This window comes from Dasypus novemcinctus, chromosome 4 (assembly GCF_030445035.2).
Source record: "Dasypus novemcinctus isolate mDasNov1 chromosome 4, mDasNov1.1.hap2, whole genome shotgun sequence".
Classification (NCBI taxonomy): Eukaryota; Metazoa; Chordata; class Mammalia; order Cingulata; family Dasypodidae; genus Dasypus; species Dasypus novemcinctus.
Genome location: NC_080676.1, coordinates 80,896,228 through 80,919,661, shown reverse-complemented (window position 1 = coordinate 80,919,661; position 23,434 = coordinate 80,896,228). Strand labels below are relative to the sequence as shown.

Below are 23,434 nucleotides of genomic sequence, written 5' to 3'. Positions count from 1 at the left end.
CATTATATAACATAATAATAGTATAACAAATATTATATTAACAGTATAATCTATAATATAATAAAATTAATAACCTATATAATAAAAATATATTCTTATTCAAATCCTCTCTTCCTTAGGTGCTTTTTTGTTGTTGTTCTGTTTGACCTATGAATTGCTGAGAGAAGTGTATTAAATTATCTTATTACAATGAGGGTTTTGTTGTTCATCCCTGTAGTTCTGTAGAATTTTTGCTTTGCATATTTTTAGGTTACATTTTTAGGTTTAAAATTTCTGTATCTTTGCAGAAAATTGAATATTTTATCATCTCTAGTCATGCTTTTTGCTTTGGGTAGTTAATTACCTGTTATATCCTTTCACCATTCATTTAAACTTTCTGTACCTCTATGTTTTTGATGTATTTCTCATAAATAGCTAACTGCATTTTGTATTTCACTCTGTCTGACAAGTTTTGTCTTTTAATGGGAACAATTAATTTGATATTTCTACCATCTTATTTTGTGCTTTCTATTTCTGCCGCCCTTCCAGCTTCTCTCTCTCTACTCGCCTCCTTTTGTATTTTTTTCTTATTCCATTTTTTCACTTTCTATTCACTTCAAAAATGATACATTCTATTTTTAGACTGTTAAAGGTTACTTCAGAAATTTTTAAAAGTATACCTTATTCATCAAGTCTGAAGTTATTTATTATCTTTTTACTCTCTCAACAGTATAGAAACTTGGAAAACTTTGGAGTCATACCTTTCCTGATTTATACATTATTGTGAGTTTTAGTTATATTTTGCCTTTTCTAACTCCCAAGATAGTATTGCAATTGGTTTATACAGTGAATGTTTTTTTCAGATTTTATATAGTCAAATTTTAGTCATTTTTCAAATCTGCTTTGTCAGTTTTGTGGTCTTTTGCTCTTATGTCTTCAACCTCTCCTATTTACTTAAACATATGACAGTATTTTATATTCTGCATTTGTTAATTCAGGCAGTTGTTGCATATCTAATTCTATCATATGTAGTTTTGCTGGCTCTTGCTTATGGTGCCATGTTAGTCTTTGATTCATAATTTGTGAGTTTTAGCTCATATCTTTTGGAAATTACCTGTGTAATTCTTTACGCCTAGGTGGAACGTGAGTTCCTCCAGTGAGGAGGATTTACAGCTGCTTCTAGGAGAGTCTGGGCGCAGTACCAACCCAAGATTACCTTAAATCAAATTATTGTCTCGTGGTTTTTTGAACACCCAAAGTATACTTTTTGTCTACAAGCCCACATGAAGTCTGGATTACGATTTGAAGAATCTCAGAGATCCCCCAAGCAGTTCAAGTTTCCAGTCAGCTTACCTTCTTTGCGTTTTCTGAAGGGCAAGGTGGGGAACAGGCTAATTTCTAATTCACCCTTACAGGTGAATGTGTCAGGCATTAGCTCTCATACTGTTGGAAATGAAACTTTGTATGTTGAAATTTTACTAAAAGTTCTGTTTTGGTTTTAGAAGAAGTGGCAGCGTTGTGGTGTGGTTGCTCTTGGCAACCAGGGCCTAGAGACATCTGGGGGAACGGGAGTGAACAGCACCATCCTCAGGGCCCATTCCTAGTAGAATTCAAGTCACTCCAGGTGGAAGCTGCCTGGGGACGTCCTCTTGAGTACTGCTCTATACGCAGATCTGTTAGCGCTGATTATTCACTTACACCCTCGCTTGCCTGGGCGCAAGGCCCAATCCTTTCTGCATCGTGATCCTGCTTCAACTATTTCTCCCCATCTGTTTTGATCACTTAATTTGAAAACCCTCTTTCTGCCCAGCCTTTCCAGCTCTTTCTGGAGACTGGACCACATATATCATCTTCCCTGGATCTCCCCGATCTCAGAAATCATCTTGAACTAGTGATCTGATGAGGTGCTCCCCATACAGACCTTTGACGAGCTCATGGCCTCCGAGCCTCAGTCCATTCAAGGATTATTCTTATGATCTAACCCAAACAGCCTTTTCTATTTTTCTTCTCATTTCTTCTTCTCCTCTGGCCCTTCTCTTTCCTATGTTCCTATTTTTGCCATTTTCAATCTGTGGGCTGGTGGTTTTACTCTGGGATCCTGTTATTGTATATAAAACGTCATGGTTACATCCTCTCTATAGAGCCCTAACCCTTTCCCCCCCTTTTCAGCCATGAGAGATCAGCTCCTGGATCCATAGAACCAAATGTGAGGCATGTGCAGTGGGACAGAGTGATCCTTCTCCTGGCCCAGCTCATCACTGTCCAGCCCCTTCACTCCCTGTGGTTTTTCACTTCTAGTCCAAGAGGCCCAGAAGCAAACCTGGAGGTGAGACTTGAAGAAAGGTGGGCCCATGCTCACCTTGAGCACAGTAAAGAAGCAGACTCAGTTCCTGGAAAACCTACCATCACTGCCGTGGAGGCAGATGAGGGTCCTCAAATCTGCCGTGTATGTGGAGACAAGGCCACTGGTTATCACTTCAATGTCATCACGTGTGAAGGATGCAAGGGCTTTTTCAGGTAGAGTTACCCGTCAGCACTCACCCACTTGCCACCATCAAGCCACTGGGTCACGTCCACCTGAGGTTCTGCCATTAGCAATGTCTCTGGGCCTCAGCTGGGCCTGCCCATCCAAGGCTCCCTGACTGGCCTCAAGTGAGTCATTGTACCTCAGAGGCACCCCTGACAGGCAGTCCCCCATCTTCTATCTTCCCACTTGACCCCAGAAAGGTCCTCTTTCCTAAATACTCCTTTGTTTCCCCATTTGTTCTGGAATAAAACAGATCAGTCAGTAAAAGAGGAAAGATTTTGAAAATTCAAAATGTAAGTGTTCAATCAGTCTTATGCAGAGGTTCTTAAGAATGGCATAAAATAAATGAAGAACATGATAAAACAAACTCACCCAGAAACAGATAAACAGTGAAGACAAAAAGTTAAGGATTGTTAAGTCTCCAGTCACAACAAAGCAGGCCTTGAGATAAGGGCCTCTTTGTCCAGCTGAGGAAACAGAAAGAGCAAAGTCTGCTCAGCAAGGCGGGAGGTCAGTGTACCACCCAGCCCAGGAAGTAGAGAAGTAGACTAAGAAAGGAGGGGAGGGGAGGAAGAGCTGCAGTCTGCCCTCAGGAGCCACAGCTGGGACCCTTTTGCCTTCTCCAGACTCAGCCCTTTGCAGAATTCTTAGTAGCAGACATTCAAATAGAAATGAACGCTAGAGCTAAGGCTCCACCCTGCGGTCCCAAAGGTGCGTTGCTGGTCAGTATGTCATGGATGGAGGCTCAGCTATATGCCCCCAGAACCCACAGGAGGATTTGGATGAGCACAGGAAGGCAATGCCACCACCTTTGTGTTGAGACCAATCCAGAGCTGGTCTGGAGCTGGACATGGTCCGGGATCAGCCATTCTCAGGCTCTGTGGAGTTTGTTTGCCTAGGATAGGTTCAAAGGCACCCGTGTTCCAGGTAGAAAAGAACATTCGTGTTGTATGAGTCAGACAGAAGGTCAGACAGAACAGCAGTGCCAGGCAGAGCTATACATAACAGAACACTCCAGTCCAATTGGTTTAAACGATACGGCAAGCATTATTGCCTCTCATAACAAGAAGTCAAAAGTCCTTCAGGATTTGGTGGGTTTCAGCAGCCTCAGTTCTTTCTGTTTTTTCTGTCCTGTCATCCTGCCCATGAGCGTCAATTTTCAGTCTGGCTCCCTTTAGGGGCTGTTCCACCGGAACACTGTGCCAGGGGGTCACAGGCAGTTACCACAGCGTTCAGCTGGAGAACTAAAATCAAGGAAAACCTTTCCCAGAAAAATCCCAAGACAGCTCTCACCCGGCGTAGGCTGGAACCAGGCCCCACGCCTTCTCCTGCACGACTCACCAGCACTGAGCCCCAGGTTAGCCCTGAGCTGGGTATATGCCAACATGGCCGTGGGGGTGGGCGTCTGAACACCAGCAGGAAGAGCCACCAGGGGTGCTGTCAGCAGCATCTGTGTAGACTGCCTTGGGGTGTGGGGATCTTCTGCTCTCCCCCCACCCATTTGGGTACTGTTCCTGGGACTCCCAGATTTGAGGATTCGAATGTTAGCTCCTTATTTACCTGAAGGACATGTGGTGATTCATCCTCTGGAAGCCTCAGTTTTCTCATCTGTGCCAGACAGATGACATGACGGATTTTCCTAAGGTTGTGAGAACTAAATTTGTAAAGTTCTGCATCTGATACATAGTGAACCCTAATAAATGTGAGTTCCTTTCCCCCTCTTACCTACTCTGGGAGGACTTTGGAGTCGTATCAGGGGTCTCTTTCTTTCCCAGAAGGGTAGTGGCAGCCCATGGGGTGTGCTTATAAAAAACACAGCCCCTAGCCTGGTTACTGGTCTGAGACGCTGACCACTGAGCTCAAGCTGGTCTCTCAATATAAGCCTGGCTCATCTTCCCCAGGACAGCCCTCAGGACCCACTCTGCAGCCACGCTCTCTGTCCCTCTATCCCCGTGCCAGCTTTCCCTCATTTTTCTCACTGCTGGTCCAGAAACAAAGGCCAGGGCCAAGGAAGAGTTTGTTTCTTTCTATCCAGCTGTGCAAACAGGGAGAAATAGGTAGGGCCCCCTGACTGAATCTCCTATGGGGAGTTCAGGGTGTCTGGGCTGGGGTGGTGGTGGTACTGGCATCATTACCCCATCCCCTTCCTACTGCAGCACCAGGTGCTCGCACACTGTACTGTGTTAAGGAGTCTGAACCTCTTTGCCTCACTGGGCCAATCAAGAGAATCCACTTTTCCAGTGGGGAAGCCATTGTGCAGTGAGGTAGAAAAGCTTCCCCATAGAGTGCAGGGTCCTTGGGCTGCCCTGTTCTGAGTTCTAGAATGGGAGCTGGGGGAGGGAAGGGGCTTCTTATGCTTCTGGGGTCAGGTATCCTCTTGTCCCCTTTTCCAAGAAGAAGGAAATCCACGAAGAGGTCCTTCTCCATGGAAACATCGCTCAGGCCATCTTCAGGAAGCGTTAGAGGCCATTTCCTTCCTAACAAGGAGCTGGTTGAAGAGGAAGGAGCTGCTCCTGGGCAAGGCTGAGGATCCAGAAAGGGGCTCAGGGGCTGCACGTGCCTGATTTCCCGTGTGAACTTTGTAGGAGAGAGGCTCTCCCCTGCTCTTGCTCCTCTAGCTCAATCCTGTGCCATTAGGGAATCACAGTAAAGACAGAAGCTTGAAGTGTCCTGAGCTGTACCTTTCCAATAAAACCAGACCCAACTCAGGAGGCAAAGGTGGGCTGTGGCTAACGTCTCCCAAGTTGAGGCGGGTGGGGAATTTGGAGCCCCTGGCCCGACCTTCTATTGTTGGTTTCTCCCACAGGAGGGCCATGAAACGCAACGCCCGACTGAGGTGTCCCTTCCGGAAGGGCACCTGCGAGATCACCCGCAAGACCCGGCGGCAATGCCAGGCCTGCCGCTTGCGCAAGTGCCTGGAGAGCGGCATGAAGAAGGAGAGTGAGCAGCCGCCCGGCGGGGAGGGAGCCGGGGCGCACGCGCGCTGGCAGCCTGATGCACGTGCGCCCCAGTGACCGCGCATGAATGGACCGTGGCATGTGTATGAGCACGTGTGTACATATGTACCGTGAGTGCACGAGTGCACATGCGTATGTGTGAGCTTGTGGTGCGTGTGCAAGAGGCAGGCAGCTCATTGCCTGCCACCCTGGGAGCACGTCAGAGGGCGTCTTTATTCTCTCCTCTGGGAGGCGTGGTGGGCGTCTCTAGCCAGGGCTGTGCTGCTTCCCTCAGTTGCCCCCGTGTGATTCTTTCCTGTCCCATTCTTTATGATCCTGGTTGTGTTTTAACCAAATTGGAGGGGGCGGGGTGGAGTTGGGGCCACAGGGTGTGATATGATTCCCAGCCTTCCAGCTGGTGGCACCTTCTGGCTGCCCCAGACCTGGGGTCCTTCTGGGGGACCTGTTTGCAGATAGGCCGTGGGGGCTCTTCTCATGCTACCCTGCTGAGCTTTGGTATATTTATGTCCTCAGCTCACTCTGAGATTGAAGTTTGTGGGGAAAAGGCTAGAAGCTTCCAATGCATGTTTTTCTCCATTGATCACAGAGTGCCATGGGCAGCCTCTGAGGAAATGAGAGGACCCTCACCTGGCTGTTCCTGCTGACAGACTCTCAACAGTCTCCTCTCTAAGAACTCCCCACAGCTTTTCTCTGCATGCACAAATGGGCTCTAGAAAACCAGTGAAGAGCCTAAGACTTCAGGTTTATAGAAAGTGTCCAGGACTCAAATTCCTTGCTAGGCAGTAGCCCCAGCTTTCCAGGGACTTGGAGAGACAGAGGCCATGGGGGACTTGTGGGCATATAATCCACCAGAAAACAATCACATCAGGTGCCGTTTATTGAATATCTATTATGTGCCAGGAACTCTATAAGGCACTTTACATGCAAAGTCCCATTATTACAGTAGCATGAGATGAGTAGCATGCTCATCTCGAGTTTACAAAGTTTACTTTGTTTACAAAGTTTACAAAGTTTACTCGAGTTTACAAAGAAAGAAACTGAAGTCAAGAGAGATTAAGGAATTTGCTCCAGCCCACAGCTACAAAGTGGAAACCCTTCACTCAAAACCAGAACCTTTGATTCTGAAGCCTACACTGTGTCCACTGTCCCACAATGTTGTTTCAAGTCCATTGCCGAGGGCAGCAGAGCAGTAAACCTCATCCCTCTGTCCTTACACAAGTCTGCAAGAGAGGGGTTCACATAGAGACCTTCTGAGTCTGGGAAAGGGCTTTTTTTTTTTTTTTTTTTTTGTCACCAGCACTTTCCCTTATCTGGAGAGAGTTAAGAAGGGGTCTCCTACCTTCAGGTGCTACATACAGTCTGGGCCAGTAGCTTGTGCATCTGAGCCTGCTCATTTCTCCCTGCAGTGATCATGTCTGATGCGGCTGTGGAACAGAGGCGGGCCTTGATCAAGAGGAAAAAGAAGGAACGGATTGGGACTCAGTCACCGGGAGTGAAGGGTCTGACTGAAGAGCAGCAGTCAATGATTGGGGAGCTTATGGATGCTCAGATGAAAACTTTTGACACCACCTTCTCCCATTTCAAGAATTTCCGGGTATGAGGCTTTAGGGCTGGGGCCAGCTCCTTTGCTAATTCTTCAAAGCTTCAATCTCGTTCCCAGGGTTTCTCAAAGCACGCTCTCTGGGTCAGCAGCATCAGTACCATCTGGAAACTTGCTGGAAATGCAAATTCTCAGGCCACCCAGACCTACTAATTCAGAAATTTTGGCAGGTGGAAGGGGGGAGGGCAACAATAGGTTTTAACAAGACGTCCCTGGTGATTCAGATGTTAAAGTTTGAGAAAGTTCTCTCCTTCCACAGCAGTTAGGAATTGGGTTTGAGTTTCAAATGGAAGGAAGGTCAAGAGGTTTCCCCAGGGTTGCTGTCACACACGGCTTTATGAGGACAGGGTCAGGACCTGTTGGGGATATAACTGGTGAGCTGGTGTTTTATTGATCTGAGAAAACTCTGGAATGTCAGAAGGTCTGGGATCCCAGTGTCCTCCCTCTCCCTGTGCTCACAGGGACCTCAGGTAGCCTGCTCAGCTCTGAGGACTGAAGGAGTCCAGTGATGCAGAAGCCTAGTCTTTCCATTGGCCAGCTCCAAGACCTTCTCTCTGAGTCCCCTGAATCCAAGTTCAGGGATGCTTGCTTGGGACACATGCAGGGAGGAGGTTCCCCTCACCCTCCATCCAGGCAGGGAGCAAAAACTTCATCTCTGACCAGGCAGAGATATGTGCGATCATTGACTTACAGGTCCAGAAAGTACCACCTGATAGGGGAAACCAGAAAGGAAACAAGCACCCTCTGTGTGAGTGCTTGTGCCCTCACGTGCTGTCTGGAGTTGTGCATAGACTTGAGCTGCAGCTGTGTCCTCCACTCAGGGCCTGTGGGAGGTGGCAATCTGTTAGTGACAATACATCCTCTCTTCTCTCCACCTCCTGGTTTACCCAGCTGCCAGAGATGCTTAGCAGTGACCCTGAGGTTTCCAGAGCCTCCACAGACCACCGTGGGGGAAGTAGCCCACCAAGTGGAGGACAGATCAGGGAGGATCTGTGCACGGTGAAGGTCTCTCTGCAGCTGCGGGGGGAGGACGGCAGCGTCTGGAACTACAAACCCCCAGTGGACAACAGCGGGAAAGAGATCTTTTCTCTGCTGCCCCACATGGCTGACATGTCAACCTACATGTTCAAAGGCATCATCAATTTTGCCAAGGTTATCTCCCACTTCCGGTAGGATGTGGGAACCGGGGAAGAGGCTGGGTGGATGGATGTGGGAAGGAACTGGTAATGGCTAAAATGTTCTAAAGTTTGGAGGTAGAACTTCCTGAATTTGGGCGTTGTTGGTACCCAAAGACCATCCTTCATCTCTGCCATGTACAGCACCTGCTGGGGAATAGAAGCCTAGTCATCACTCAGCTTTGCAGCAATGGGCGTGCGGCTAACCTGCCTGTGCCTTGGCCTCACCATCTGCTAAATGGTACCTTGCAGGGTAGTCATATCCGAAGAGCATCCAGGACATGATGGGCATCAAGATAGTGATTTTCTTCCCTGTTTCCTCTGAAAAGATGAGGAATCACAAGTTGGCAATTCCAGAGCAAGGGATGAGTTATAAGGAAAAGGAAGGAAGTCCAGAAGGAGAGAGAGATGGACAGACACAGTCTGCTGCCAAGAGAAGGCTGAGAGGCCATGGGGGAAGGTGGGGTGGTGCTGAAAGTTAAATGGTTGGGATGCCACAGGGCCAGATGTAGAGGCAAAAACCAAAGGGCAACTGGAGTGAGTGGGAGACCCCAGAACTTCCTGTGTAGCAGGAACCCCAGCCCCATAATATGGAGTCTGTTTGAGCTGGAGATGGCCTCAGGCTTATCTTTCCTTAGGCGGTTAAGGGGAGCCAAAGCACACAAACAAGGAGCCCCTGACCTCAGGTTCTGACCTCAGAGAGGGCAGGTTCTGTTCCAGGAGTCCACAGGCTGCCCTGTGGATGACACCCAGGACTTATTTAGTGGAGTAGGGATGGCAACAGCCTGAGCAGGGTTCAGACTGTGGCAGATCTCATCAAGGGATCAGGGAGACAGGCCTTCTTACACAGGTGGACAGTGGCAGCTCCTTGTGGACATCCTTTGACCCTCAGCTGGGTGTGAGGTCACTCACTGTTTCTGGTGACCACCAGTGCTAAAGGACAATGACCCCAGGAGGTCAGCATTGCCATCAGCTTCATTCCACAGACAGAAAGCTGAGGTCTGGTGAGGTTAAGGAGCATGTACAAGGTCAGTTAGTCAAGGTAGAGGCCAGCTTTGAAAGTACCAGAATGTAGACTTCGGAGCCAGCTATGTGCCAGGCCCGGAGCTGGGCACTAGGGAGACATGGAGGATAAGAGGAAGTGCACAGCATTTGCAGCTTAGCATTATGGATCTGAAAGGTGGGGTGCAGGGAGCACAAGGGCCTGAATTCCAGAGGAGACCGAAGGTGGGGGGAGGGCTTCCTCAAGAGCCAGGCATGAAATCCACCCCTCCCAGCCTCCTAATGTTTCTTCCTGTTGGAGATGACTCCCTCCTTAGGGACCTGGGAACCCCTCTCAGTTAGAGAGGGAGAAGTTCCTGCGGGATGGGAAGGGTTTCAATCTAACCATGAATATCAGATGCTAATTAAGCAGCTACCATGGCTAGGCTTGGTGCTGAGGATTGGACTCAAGGCATCCAGGCCTAGAGAGAAACAGTAGACATACGTCCATATTAAATCCAGCTTAGCAAGAAGCAAATATCCTCCAATGCATGGGACTAAGGCCAAAGGAGGGGCCCCTGCAGAAGGACTCTGTGCATTGGAAAGACTTCTAGGAGCAAAGCCATAGCTTAGCCTGAAAGACAAGAAGATTTTATTTAAATGAAGCTTAAGGGGCAGTCATTCCAAGGGGGGAAACTGAGGCAGAAAGCATGAGGCCAGATCCAGGGATCAGGAGCCAAGCCACCAACTGTAGGATAGTGGCTATGTAGGGAGGGCTCTGAATGCCAAGCTAAGTGGCCAGTGGAGAGTCACTGAGGGAAGCAGGAGGGTAGAGGAGGGGTTGGGAAGAGTAATGTTTGGCTGGACTGTGAGGGAAGAGACTGCAAGCAATTAGAAAGCAACTGTAGGACTCCTCAGGGCAAGGAGCCCATCCCACACCATCACTCCCCACCCCCAGCGCCCTCAGGTAATGTCTGGATTAGGGGAGTGGGTGCTGGTGCAAGCCTGTGGTTGGCTTCCCAGGGAGCTGTCGCCCCCTCCCCATCCTTGCTGCCAGGGACTTGCCCATTGAGGATCAGATCTCCCTGCTGAAGGGAGCCACCTTTGAACTGTGCCAGTTGAGATTCAACACGGTGTTCAACGCAGAGACTGGGACGTGGGAGTGTGGTCGGCTGTCCTACTGCTTGGAAGACCCTGCAGGTGCCCAAGAGACTCCTGTCTGCCCTGGCGCAGGGAGGGAAACTCAACAGATGTGGGAGGAAAGGAGCCACGCCAGGAAATGTGGACCCTGGGATTGCTGGGCAGGAAGATTTTGGGTAGTGGAGAAAAAGACCTTGGTGAGTGTGTAGAGGAGGGAAGACTGGGTCCTGGGTCAGCTTCCTGAGAAGCTACCCCTTTATCTCATACCTACCTGCAGGGGGCTTCCAACAGCTTCTCTTGGAGCCTGTGTTGAAATTCCACTACATGCTGAAGAAGCTGCAGTTGCATAAGGAGGAGTATGTACTGATGCAGGCCATCTCCCTTTTCTCCCCAGGTGATGCCCCATCCCCTCACCTGTCCCATCTGACTCCCCAGGCCTTCCCTGGGCTGCTCACACCCCTCAGCTTAATTTTTTTTTTAAAGATTTATTTCTCTCCCACCCCCTCACCCCACCCCCACTGTTGTCTGCTCTCTATGTCTATTCGCTGTGTGTTCTTCTGTGTCCACTTGCATTCTTGTCAGCGGCACTGGGAATCTGTGTCTCTTTTTGTTGCATCATCTTGCTACGTCAGCTCTCCATGTGTGCAGTGTCACTCTGGGGCAGACTGTGCTTTTTTCGCACGGAGTGGCTCTCCTTGTGGGGCACACTCCTTGCACATGGGGCTCTCCTATGTGGGGGACACCCCCGAGTGGCACAGCACTTCTTGCACACATCAGTACTGCGTGTGGGCCAGCTCACCCATGGGTCGGGAGGCCCTGGGGATCGAACCCTGGACCTCCCATATGGTAGGTGGATGTTCTATCAGTTGAGTCAAATCCGCTTCCTGCGCTCAGCTTAAATTGCAGCCTTTCCTCTGCCCTCTTCAAGAAAGCCCATGATCTTGCTTCCCCCTTACTACACAGCCAGGGACTCACTGGGGATTTGCGGAGACTTCCCTTCACTTCCTTGCCTAGGAGTCTCTGGCTCTGGATGGTGGTTGGCTAGCAAGTTCCCCTCTCTGGGCCGGACTGTCTTTGCTCCGGAGGCCCCTGTCCCACCACCTCACCTGTGTTTCCATCCCTGCAGACCGCCCAGGTGTGGTGCAGCGTGGCGTGGTGGACCAGCTGCAGGAACAGTTTGCTATTGCCCTGAAGGCCTACATCGAATGCAGGCGGCCCCAGCCTGCCTACCGGTGAGCAGTTCAAAGTGGGGCAGGGGGGCATGAAAGTGTGGGAAGGGTCTCCTCCCAGCCTTGCCTGCCTTTGGCCTTGCCCTGCCGGTCCCTGCCTGCCCTGGGCCTCTCTGGGAGAGCAGACTGAAGCCTTTCCTGGGGTGGTCTCTGGTTACCCGGGCTTTGGGGCCATGTTTTGTGACCTTTACCAAGGTTGCCTATCCAGTCAGCCTGAGCTCCAGCCAACTACAAGAAACCCAAGGAGGGCCAGAGGCTGGCCTGGCTGAGGAGATACTTTCTCCCAGAAGCACAGTTCACGTCTGTCCAGGGCCTTCCACACGCCTGTCATCAAGGGGTGGGAACAGCTAAGTATTCTCCTGAGGTTTCCACAGAGTCTTCTAGAAATATCCAGTAATAATAAAGATAATGATAACATTACTGATGGGAATAAAAATGATAAATATCTAATAGCTAACATTTGTTGAGAAATGCTAGACCCTGGGCTAAGCAGTTGATATGTATTATCACTTTTAATTCTCAAATCCATCCCATGAGGTAGGTGTGCCACTATTGTTGTTCTCCAAGGAAACTGAGGGACAGGGCAATTGCCCAAGTTTCCACAGTCAGAAGGGGCGGAATCTGGAGGAGGACCCAGGCAGACCAAGTCCAAAGCCCATGCTCTAACCACTTTCCAGAAAAAACACAGATGGGGGTAGGAAACTCCTTAGTTTGTTCTGGTCATAACCCCAAAGGAGGATGGCTGCTCAGGACTGCCCAGACAGGGGCTTTCACACTTACACTGGCCCTCAGCAGTTGCTGTGGCCTAGTGCCCTATCTGATGCTCACAGAACTAGGGATGAACTTGGATTGCACTGAGCCCAAGGCATGAAGGGTTTAAGACCAGCAGTATTATAGAGGGGATTTAAAAACTCACATTCTTACTTGGCCTGCACCAGCTTGCTCTTGGCTCAGCCTCCTGGAATGCTGGGGGTGACTGTTTCTTTATTTGCTCTGTTCTCCCATATATGGAGCCAGGTAGCTGGAAGTTCCCATCTTTCTCTTCCATCATGGGGAAACTGAGGCATGTGGTGTGTCTCAGACACATCAGACCCATACAGCTAGTTCCATGAAGGGCTCCAAGGCTGCAGCCCCTACATCCATTGTTACTCCTCTCAGTCCTAGCTCCTTGGCCATTAGCCAACACAGTGTTTTCTGCCCCAAATTAGTCTATGCATTTGGTGCCAGCAGTGTCAATTTTTTCTGCTGAGGTCTCTATGTTTAAAAATTTGAGCCCAAAGGACAGGGTGGGAGTGGGAAAGGTGTTGGTTCATACATCAAAAATCTGCCAGTCTGGTGCACCCTTCTCAGCCACAGGCTGGAGTAGTTTAGGGAATTCAGCCAAACCTTAGCATCTGATCTGAGATGACTTGAGATGAAAATACCCAAACTTTTACAACTCCAGAACAGTCCTGGGCTGGTGGGTGGGGGATAGGGTGGGCTGCACCCCCAACCTTTCCTCTGACTGGTTTGCAGGTTCCTGTTCCTGAAGATCATGGCTATGCTCACCGAGCTTCGTAGCATCAATGCCCAACACACCCAGCGGCTGCTGCGCATCCAGGACATACACCCCTTCGCCACCCCCCTCATGCGGGAGTTGTTCAACATCACAGATGGCTGAGCACCTGCCCTTGGGTGGAATCTCCTTGGGGCAGCCAGACCCAGAGCCTTCTGAGTTGCCATTCCTGGGGCTAGACAGATGGACACCACCACTAGTGAACAATGAGCCACCGATCCTGCCTCCCCAGGGAACTCAGTTTGCTGTGACCACAGCTGGTTAGCTTTCCTCAGAAAAGGGATGTGAGTCCTTTCACCCTCAGCTCCCCAGGTCCCAGCTCAGTCTGTGGAAAGTGAAGCCATAGATCCTTATGTGGAAAGCGCACTGGCCTATAGCTTAGGCCTCTCAGAGAGGCAAGACGGCCCTTCCCTTTGCAAAGGCCCTGTAGTCTGAGGATGCAGTACTGTGGTTGGGGAGGGTAAAGGCCAGTTAGGGCCTGAGCCATCTGAGAGTCTATGCCCATACCCAAGTTCATTAGCTTCCTGGGTCTTTTCACTGCTTTCTCACATATCCCTGCCCACTCCCCTTCACCCCCCATTTCACACTCATTCCCAGCCTCCAGCCTCCTGTCCTAAGCTACTCAGTCTGATTCCGGGCCTGAGTTCATCAGCAGGTGCATGAGTATCTGTGGGAGGCCAGGATGCCTGTAACAAATGTCGAAGCTTGTCATGACCTTTCTATGAGTTTATTTTTCCCTCATTCTGGGAACCTCGTTCTGCATGCATTCATTCAGACATGTTATTAAGCACCAACATCCAAGCATCATCCTATGGGGTCTACAAAATTGACTCAGACATGGATCCTGACCTAGAGAGTTTATGGCTTCAGTAAAGAAAACGAGACAGAAACACAAATAACTTTGATCACAAGTAGAAGTGATGACTGGCACAAGAAACTCAAGGAATTTCTTTGTACTGATGCTGAGCTGTGCTGGGGTTCTGCAGGCCCCTGTGTTCTGCTGGCATTCCTAAGGACATGCATTTGTGGGAGGAAGGCCACTGTGTGCATGTGTGTGCCTTGTGTAAGTCTGCCCCACATCTGGACTGGAGCTTGAATTTGCCTCTGAAGTTGGAACTCTGGGAGAATTTCTGTTGTTAATACACATGCTGGAGCAGAACAATTTACATGCACTGGATGTTCCTGTTTACACACCTATTCTCAAAGGGAGACTTATGAAGGTGTCTGTTTTGTTTTTAGCCATTTGTGAAGGAAAATGTTTTTTCATTTCCACAGATTACATTTTAATTTTACATAGGCATTCTACATCTAAGAATTAGTCTTAGCAAAATATATTTCTGGGTTTAATGCCAAATCAAGGCAAGAGGACTTAAATAATTAACTTTTGGCTAGAGATGGAATAGAGATGGAAATTCTTTTTGGCCTGTTTTTCTGGGGAAAAATAAATATATACGTGCACACACACATGCACACTACTTATTTTATTATTGCCCTTTACACATCTGAAGACTCTGTTGGTATAATAAAAAAGTATTATTTAACTTGGTTTGCTTATAAAATGGCTATTCTATATAAAATTTAAAAGTATATACAAACAATTAAAAATATAGCAATTGAATTACTTTTAAATGTCTAATATTTTGTTACAAATGAAGATACAAGGTGAACTGTATTTTAAGGTAAAGGTCATCACTTAGCTTTTGCTAATTTATAAGAAGCAGGTCAAACTTTGAGAACATAAAATCATGGATACTAAAAATCAAAGCAATTAAATGTTCCCCACTACCCCTTTCTCCCTGCCAGATTTACCAGCCTCTTTTGCATCAAAGAGATATAGAAACTCATTTTTAGAAAAGGAGAAAAGAGCTCCTCTCTCCAAGCTCAATGAATATAGCTTTTGCCCCCAGAAGTTTTGTCTAATTATAGTCATTTGGAAATATAAATTTCTTTCAACTGTATTTGTAAATCATATGCCTCTCCCCTCACCCACTGAAACAAGTTGTAGTGTGCTTTTCATTCAAAAGCCTGAAATTGTTAGGTACAGGCCAGGGTAAGGTGAGGTTAGGGTGAGATTAAGATAGGGTGTAAAGTCCTAGCTCTCAGTATTGATTTTAAAAAGACGTGGGCACTTCCTAAAACACTGAATTGATATGTTCACATGATTTATACAGATTATAAAAACTATGTGTAGCCCAAGTGGAGTTAAGATTGAACTCACACTGGAGAGCTCACACAGGAGTCCTTTCGGTAGCTATGTAGCTGTGTAGCTCTCAGGTTGAGGACTAAGAGTCAGACTGAATTTTCCAACTTTCAAATATTTGAATTTCCTCCTTAGTCTCTTTCCCGAACTTTGGGGCAAGCAGAAGCAAGCATCAGTTTCTAGGCATCCCTGTGATCATCGTCTTTTTCTAAGTTCATATGGCTCAATCGGGAGAGGATGGAGTCTGTCTCCAAACCTCTGGAAAAAACGTTCTAGGTAAGCTACTGCTTACTTTCTGGTCCCGCTGCAGCCTCTGTCTACCCAGCTAGGTTATTTAATTAGACTCGAAGGGTCTAGTTAAAGCCTTAACATCAACAAGTCTTTTGTAGGAGGGCCCAGGGAGGTCTTTCCTTTGTGGAAAAAAAGGATGTAGAGAAACATATTTGGTTAACGACCCCATTTTCGGCTACTGACCACCTGTGGCCTCGTCCAGCCATCATCTTCCATACCAGCTGCAGTTTTTCCCTGGTTGCTTTCCCTTTCACGTATCTCCTAAATCTGATGGTGTTAATGACTAGGTGAAATACCCTTACACTTGTGGAAAGGGCTACCATCCCATCACAAACTCTTCATGAGACAGATCTTCAACCTGCAGCCTATTCTCTCCCTTCCTCAGCAGCTACCCTTCTAGAACATTTCCCAAAATGTCACCCATTATCACTGCTCTCCTGAAACGTGATTCCAAAGGACTGTAGGACTGAGTTTAGCCAGTACTTTTTGGAAGGCCTTAGCAACTGAAATGTAGCCTTTCAGGATTCTAAGTTAAAAGGGTATCTACTGTTTTAATGCAATCTCAATTCAAATTGTTAAGGCAGGAAATAAGATAGCAGTGAATCTCAAACAAATGCACTTCAATGTCATTAGAAGTTTCATCCCCATAAGTAAAATCATATGGAACTGCCCTGACCACCTCCCTCTCTCCCAACACACACTAGTAAATACATCTACAGATATTAGTGGGATTGGCCAAACCCATCACCACTGTAAATAAAGAGGACCAGACTTTATCCAATATAAATTTGTTTTTATTGAAGCAGCAGTCACATGACCTTATATCTAGCCTTTAAAGTAGGCCTGACAGAATGAGCCAGTCCTAAAAAAATGATGTTTCTTTTTTGCACTAAGAGACATAACAGGTTTACACACATCATCCAGGATTGGAAATGACTAGACTCAAACACGTGTTGGTTAACTAGGAGGTACAGCCCCACTGTCCATGGTGTTCATATATTTTACAGACTACCCTTACAGAACATTATTAATGGGATGGAAATTAAAAGAAAATACAGCTACACCAAACCATGAACACAGTAACCAAAGACAGCAGCTTACAGAAGTTTTAAAAATTTGTCCCTTTCAGGGATGTTTCCTTTCTTTTCAAAGCAGTGTCTGCAGGACTTCCTCTCCATCAATCCAAAGGTTTCCAAGATGGAAGCTGCAACTCTTTAGACTATACAATGGAGTAACAGATCATTTGAAAGAACGAGAACTAGTGTTCATATCTTGATTTTTATAACAAAGACTCACGTTCTCTAGTTAGAGGAACTGAGATGGTGATGTGACTACATATTGCAGGGGCAAAATAGGTAGGGTGAAGAAAGAGGTTGGGTACTGAAATAAAGACCACACACTGGAATTTTAATTTCATTTCCAGGCTAACCTACTTTTTATTTAATGCAAATTACAGTACCAGTTAACTATTTCCAAACCAAGTCACATAGAACGAAATGTATTTACAAGGGAATGGGGGAAGGGGGAAAAAAAAACATTGAGCATACTTTTCACAAAAAAGTTTATATTTAAAATGAAAAAAAAATCAGTCACAGAGGCATTCAAGTAGTAATAATGTTATACAGGTTTTGCTTTTCCTTTATATCAAGACAGATTTGCACAAGTGTTTGCAATAGTTTGTATACAACCCACAGTCCTTTATATATATATATATATGTATATATGTATATATATATATGTATTGTTTTTTAGATTTGTTTTTAAGATGGAAGTGGTCACGCTAATTGGTATGTGTACAGGCCCAAGTGATCCATCGGCAACACATTTATAAATGCAAATTTTACAGGCAAGCACATTTTCATACATCTATCTGTATCTGTGTGTAGACAGATATAGTAAGGAAAAAAAACTAAAAAAAAAATTTAACACAAGGAAGTCTACTTTGTCAAGCTAACCCCTTATGTACTGGTTGTCATTTTGCTTTTATTGCAGAGGTGCAAAACGGAGCAACACTTTAATAAAACTGGGCATTACCCTTGTGAAAATAATCCAAACCCCAGAGATTATTTTCAAAGCCTCTTAAAGGTAGACCTTAGTCTGGGACTCTACTGTGCTTCTACAGTTGTCTCTGAGTTTCAGTGGCTCAGGAAAAAAAAGAAAAAAAGAAAAAAAGATTTTATTGTAAAGCATAATTTTTCTATATAGGGGATAAAAGTTCAGCTCTGTGATTAGATGATCACTAACAGGATTAAGAGTCAGGTACAATTTTGGTTTAAAACAAATAAACTGCCCCAAACTCCTGGGGAACTGGCATTGGCCAAACTTCCTTTGGAAGATCCCAAAGTTAAATTCTTTACAAAGGAAAAGGAAATGAAATGCCAGTGTCTTTAAATCCACAGGAATAGAGAATATAATAGTCCTCTCAGAAACCTTTGCATTGGTGCAGACAGAATGACTGGATAGGCATACTTTGTTAAAACAGAAACCAAAAATATGTACCTAAAAATTAAGAGGACTTAAAAAATGACATGTCATTGAAAAGAAGGCGCAGTCTCTGCCTTGCTGGAATGAACACATGATGTTTCAAAAATAGCAACCTTTGGTTTGGTAAAGTGATTTTTCTTCTATTCAAGACATCTTATATGGAGTAATTGGAGGCAAAACAAATAATTTTGATTTTTTTTCCTTTCAAAAAAGGCCTTCATGTTGGGTACGCAATAAAAATTAAACTGATTATTAAGAAATTAAAATGACATTTCGTAGAACAAGGGGTAGAGATGGCAGGAGGGAGGGAATGGGTTCAGAGTTCCCTTGTCAAGACAACGGTCCTCTATCAGCACGGCGACACTCCCGGCGACACTCCGTGCAGTAACTGCTAGTAATTGCACTACAGCATTTTAGACCACGGATGTATCAAAACCTGATACTATTAAGAAACTGTGATTTATAAAAACCAATTCTCTCTCTCTCATTTGGGGGAGAAGTAGGTAAGGAGGTGAGAGAGAGCATGGAAGGCTCCCAGAATCTGCTGTTTGTAAGACCTATGGTTAGGGCTTGGGAAGAGACGAGCAAAATCTAATCGAATATTCGGTATCCTCCAGCTCTAGGGCTCCCTGGTGCTAAACGAAGTCCCTGGATGGACTAAGTATGAAATGAAACCGGTCACTACTACTGAGGAGGAAACATGCTCAGAACTAAAACAAAGGCAGGACTGAATTAAATAAGATTAAGAACATGGTCTCCTCTTCCCACTACTGAGTATGGTGTCGCTGAAATTTAACTGTGGAAGGGACAAAGATAGTTTTATGAGTGGGAAAGGGGGATGGTAGAGGGAGACATGGATAAGGGAAAAAATTAAAATCTTAAAAATGAAAAACAAACACATGGAAGCGAAGGCACTCCAAACTATAGATACACTATACATTGCTAGAGTTATTGTTACAATAATACAGGCCGGTACCTACTGTACAGAGTTAAAACTATATGGCTTTAAAAAGCTCGTCTACATTTTGTCTGATTATTAAACAGAATCACTGCCCTGAACAGTACTTTTTGCTCATTAATAACAGTTCCTGGGTCCACATATTTACATACAAAACAATAAAACTTAAATTTAAAAACACTGAAAGAAAATATAATGTACAAGCTTGAATTTGGTGAGGAGCTTTTATTATTATTATTTACAAAAAGTTATTCAGAGACCTGGATCTCACTTGTATAAAAAGAGTTCTGTGATCCCACCATGATCCTTGAGAAAGAAAAATCACTGCACCTCAGCCCTCACACATGCACATACATACATACACACACATGCACACTGAAATGAGAGAAAAGCACCTGACTCTTCTCTCTTCTTCTCCTACCCCATTTGTGAGGCAAAAAAAAGTGTTTCCTAAAATAAGCACAATTTTTATGGACTCTAACAAACCGAGTCCAGAGTAGTGTCTTTGTCCAAATGTCTGGCTGGGCAGTTTGGTCTGAAAGCAAGTCCATTTCTTAGTCACTGACGTGCTATTCAGAATCTTTAGAAATCCTTTCTGAAAATGGTCTATCAAAGCCATTCTCCTTAAGGATTTACACTGCCAAATACTTTGATTTCAGACTTTCAAATTTTAATTAGCTTTCAGAAGCTCATTACAAAAAGTAAAATTCAATTTTTTTAATTTAGTTTGACTGTGTTTCCTTTCTCATGAACTCTGATATAACCAGAGGTTTAAGAACCCCCTTTTGTGGCCTTACAGCTTAGCTAAACAGTGAGTAAAAACGAAGATGGCTTCACAGCTGTCTTTCTGGGTACTGGTTCACTTCAGCAGGCAATATGACTCTCTCAGAGTCATACACACTGGGTTAAGATGCAGGACAGGGTGCTGGGGCCTGCACGAGGGCTGCCAAGAAATTCTACTCTCAAACTATCAAGAGGATGAGACCTCTAACATGACCTAAAGAGCAATGAAGAGGGTGAAGGAGGTTACACACAATCTGGGGCTCAGATCTGCAGCCCTACAGTTATCAGCTAACCTTGAAAAGTGTGTGGGGAAGGAGTGGGTAGAAGGGAAAGGTGGCCATCACTCAAGTGATCTTTATATGTAAAGTACAACTGATTGTGCCTTAAAGATTCATAGGTCAAGTAACGGCCCATAAGCACCAAGGTGACTAAGGTTCATTTTAGAGTATATAAGGCCCACATAGACGTCAACCTTAAAAGTATAAAAACAAACTAGTTGTGAAAATCTATTTCCTCACTGCAGACATAATTCTTTAATCCTCCTTGCTTTCCAAGGAGTAGTTTTTTTCTTCAAAAACATAGACATTGATTCTTATACCATTCTCTGATACACAAAGAAACAGAACCAAAACTCCTAACTCGGTGTGAGGGGAAACATTCTTCTCGTGCTTCAGCCAGTCAATTTTGATACTGGAGACAAAAAGTAAAGGCAGTATTGAATATATGTATATTTAACATATATATACACATTTATATAATTAGCTTTCCTATAAATTCAGCAGGTACAAGTGACTGTTTATATCATTTTGATGTGTAGTTTTTAGTATTCTTACCATCTAAATTCATAATGGCCTGACATGCATCAATAAGTAAAATTTTAAAAGCATGAAGTTAAAAAAAAGCTGAAATTAAATATAGATTCTAAATTTGGATTTAAAGTTAGAAGTATATGGAAAATGTGGCAATTTCTGCAAGCTCCATTTCAATTTAAAAACATGAAAATAAACCAGTAGACTGTTATGGTTCACATTATTTAACTATTGTGTCCTCTTGAGTGTATCTTTCCAAGGGAAGCTTGTGAAAAAAAATCTGGAAAAATTCACTGACAGTGGTGAGATCTGCCAAAGAGCTCTTGGCCTGTCTCCTTCCTCTAGTTCATATGCATTTGACCTCTCCAGCAGTAGCCAACACCCTTCTCAGTCTCCTCCTAGGTGATGAGTAAAACTGTATTAAGATTTGCAGAGAACCTTTTGTCAGGCAAACAAACATCTATTTTAGAGCATGCCAGAATTCTGCTTTCTTAGCCTGACAGCCTCCTACACAAGTTTCTTCACCACCAGCACCAATTAAGAATAAAACACAATCTAAACAAATCAATTAAGAAGCTTTACCTTATAATTTCAAACTTTATTTACTTCCCTGGGTTATGAATGATATACATTTTTTCTTGTCTGCCACACCTGCCATGAACATGCCAAAGGCAAATCTTCAAATACCCAAGGACATGGATTAATTTTACAAGTGACATTTAAGTCCCCATTGAATTACACCTGCTAAGCTCCCAACCAATTTCAAGCTGTATACTATACCAAAGTCTTACACTTGACTTTAAAAGAAAACAAAGTTCAAAATAATTTCAACACAGAACATGGTTTTCTTCTATTGTGGAAGGGTCATGAGGCAGGAGTCCTGTTTTTAAGTATACAACAGCAGACTTTGATAAAAAAAGATTGTCGTGGGAGAGAGATTGTGTGTTCTAGTGCTCCGCTTTCCCCTCCCCACAACCCCTCCCACCCCCTGGGTCTCCCTCAAAATGTGAATACAATGAAATTGGTTTGTATTTATAGATATTTTACAAGGTTAAATAAGAACAACAACAATAATAAAAAAAATTGAACACTAAAATGAACAGGTTTTTTTTTTTCTCTTTTTAATTTTCTTTCCAAACGTGACCAGTGTTGCTGAGTGACACTCAAGTAACTGGTGGTTTTTCCTGTGCAGCTGGCTGCTTGGGACTGTTCAGGTGGAGTTGGAAGCTGATGCAGAAGCGGCATTATTGGTCTGTCCACGGTCTCCAGCATTAGCATCTGCAAATCAAAAGTCCCAAGAGAGAGCATGAGCAATGCTATAGCATCCCAAAGAGAACAAATATACTGTCCTCAGCTGCAGACATCAAGCTGTCTGACCTTCCAACCTGTATCTGGTATGTTGTTTTAAATATGGCCAGTAGGCATGATCCTGGTACAGGGAAGGCAGTATTTTTGAATACAGATTCAGGGAGCCAGATTCCATTTCTGTCAAAGCCCTTGCTACAGCTGTGAAAAACTGCTAAAAATTCTGAACCATGTTAAAATATATCATCTATTTAAGTTAGTAAATGAGTGGAGGCAATGAAAACAACATAGATCAGTGTTGCTAGGTAGAAGCACTGTATGAAAATCACTGTTTTTTGCTTTGCTTTCCAAGTACATTACCCTTCATTATTCATAGACATGGGAGACAACCAGCAAGAAAAGAAATAGCCACTGTAGTATCAATTCACTGAAACATCTTATAGTTAATTACCCTGGCACTGAGCTTCCTTTGCCAATCCTTTGGAAACATGCACAACTGAACAACTAAACTTAAGCTTCCCTCTTCAAAAGTTTATAATTATTTCACAGTGCCATTAACATTTAAACAAGCATCTAAATTATAAATGGAGATTGGCTCTCCATTCTGGCTGGGCCACAGACTGCTGTTCAGTAGCCGGTCAAGCTGTATCCCTGCCATCATATACAATGACCAAGAATGTTCTGTGAGCCAAATTTCTTCTCAAAGACTTCCTGCTAAACCCTGAGCAAGGTGGACAACTTGCAAGAGCCATCTCTCTAGAAGCCATATGGCCCTTGACCATCAAGGAAGGTGACACCAGAAAACAGACCTAGAAGATTTCCACTCTCTGGTATCTCCTATGCTCTATGATAAGCAGGCAATAGAGTAAGCAATGTTATATAACTGAATACAACATTTGGTTTAGGTCTTTGTACTAAGATTCTGAGTGACAGCAAGAAACAAATGGCCCTACAGACACAAAGGAACTCTTCACTTAAGGATTAGCTGTTCACTTTATCATTTATAGCCATTTTTATAGAGTGTACACTTTCATTCTAAATACTTGATTTTCCGATCCTCCAAATAATCTGTTAAATATACATTTAACCCAGTCTTTAGGGGAAGAAATGTGTATATCTTTTATTTTGAATGGTTATGTTTATTTTCTTCAAAACAATTATAGCTACGCCTAATCCTATGGTCAAGTAAGTAAATGTGGACATTATGGTATCAAGATCATGCATTAGGTTTATATTGCCCATGGCCTGGAGTCAACATTAACTCATCAAGATAGAACATGTGCAAGTGGTAGGAGAGGGATGTGACATAAAACCTATTCTCCCAAGGCATACTGACAGACTTTTCCAATAATCAGTGAGTAACTATGTCTAATATTTCAGTCATTACTCCTGGCCTTTCTTGGATATGCCCTGCTTAGTAGGAGTTGTACTCTTAATGATCATCCAAATTCTGTTGATCAA

General features: G+C 44.8%; 2 protein-coding genes across 5 annotated transcripts in view; one reads left to right on the top strand and one right to left on the bottom strand.

Moving 5' to 3' along the window:
- Positions 1-1,262: 1,262 nt before the first annotated feature.
- On the top strand, positions 1,263-14,761 carry NR1I2 (nuclear receptor subfamily 1 group I member 2). Its single transcript, XM_058296452.1, has 10 exons — positions 1,263-1,394; positions 1,482-1,582; positions 2,149-2,496; positions 5,313-5,446; positions 6,870-7,057; positions 7,955-8,232; positions 10,277-10,419; positions 10,637-10,753; positions 11,486-11,591; positions 13,104-14,761. Exons 1-10 carry the CDS (start codon positions 1,263-1,265, stop codon positions 13,246-13,248), a joined length of 1,692 nt encoding a protein of 563 aa, XP_058152435.1. The 3' UTR covers positions 13,249-14,761.
- A 3,933-nt stretch (positions 14,762-18,694) lies between these two features.
- The window catches only part of GSK3B (glycogen synthase kinase 3 beta), a 269,348-nt gene continuing 264,608 nt past the window's right edge, over positions 18,695-23,434 (bottom strand). For 3 of the 4 annotated variants that reach the window (XM_004480768.5, XM_058295766.2, XM_058295767.2), the window contains one exon: positions 21,740-21,946. In XM_004480768.5, coding sequence (XP_004480825.1) covers positions 21,879-21,946 — 68 coding nt within the window. In that variant the 3' untranslated portion in view covers positions 21,740-21,878. Of the gene's footprint in view, positions 21,947-23,434 lie in introns of all 4 variants that reach the window. The other variant, XM_004480769.5, reaches the window with a different exon arrangement.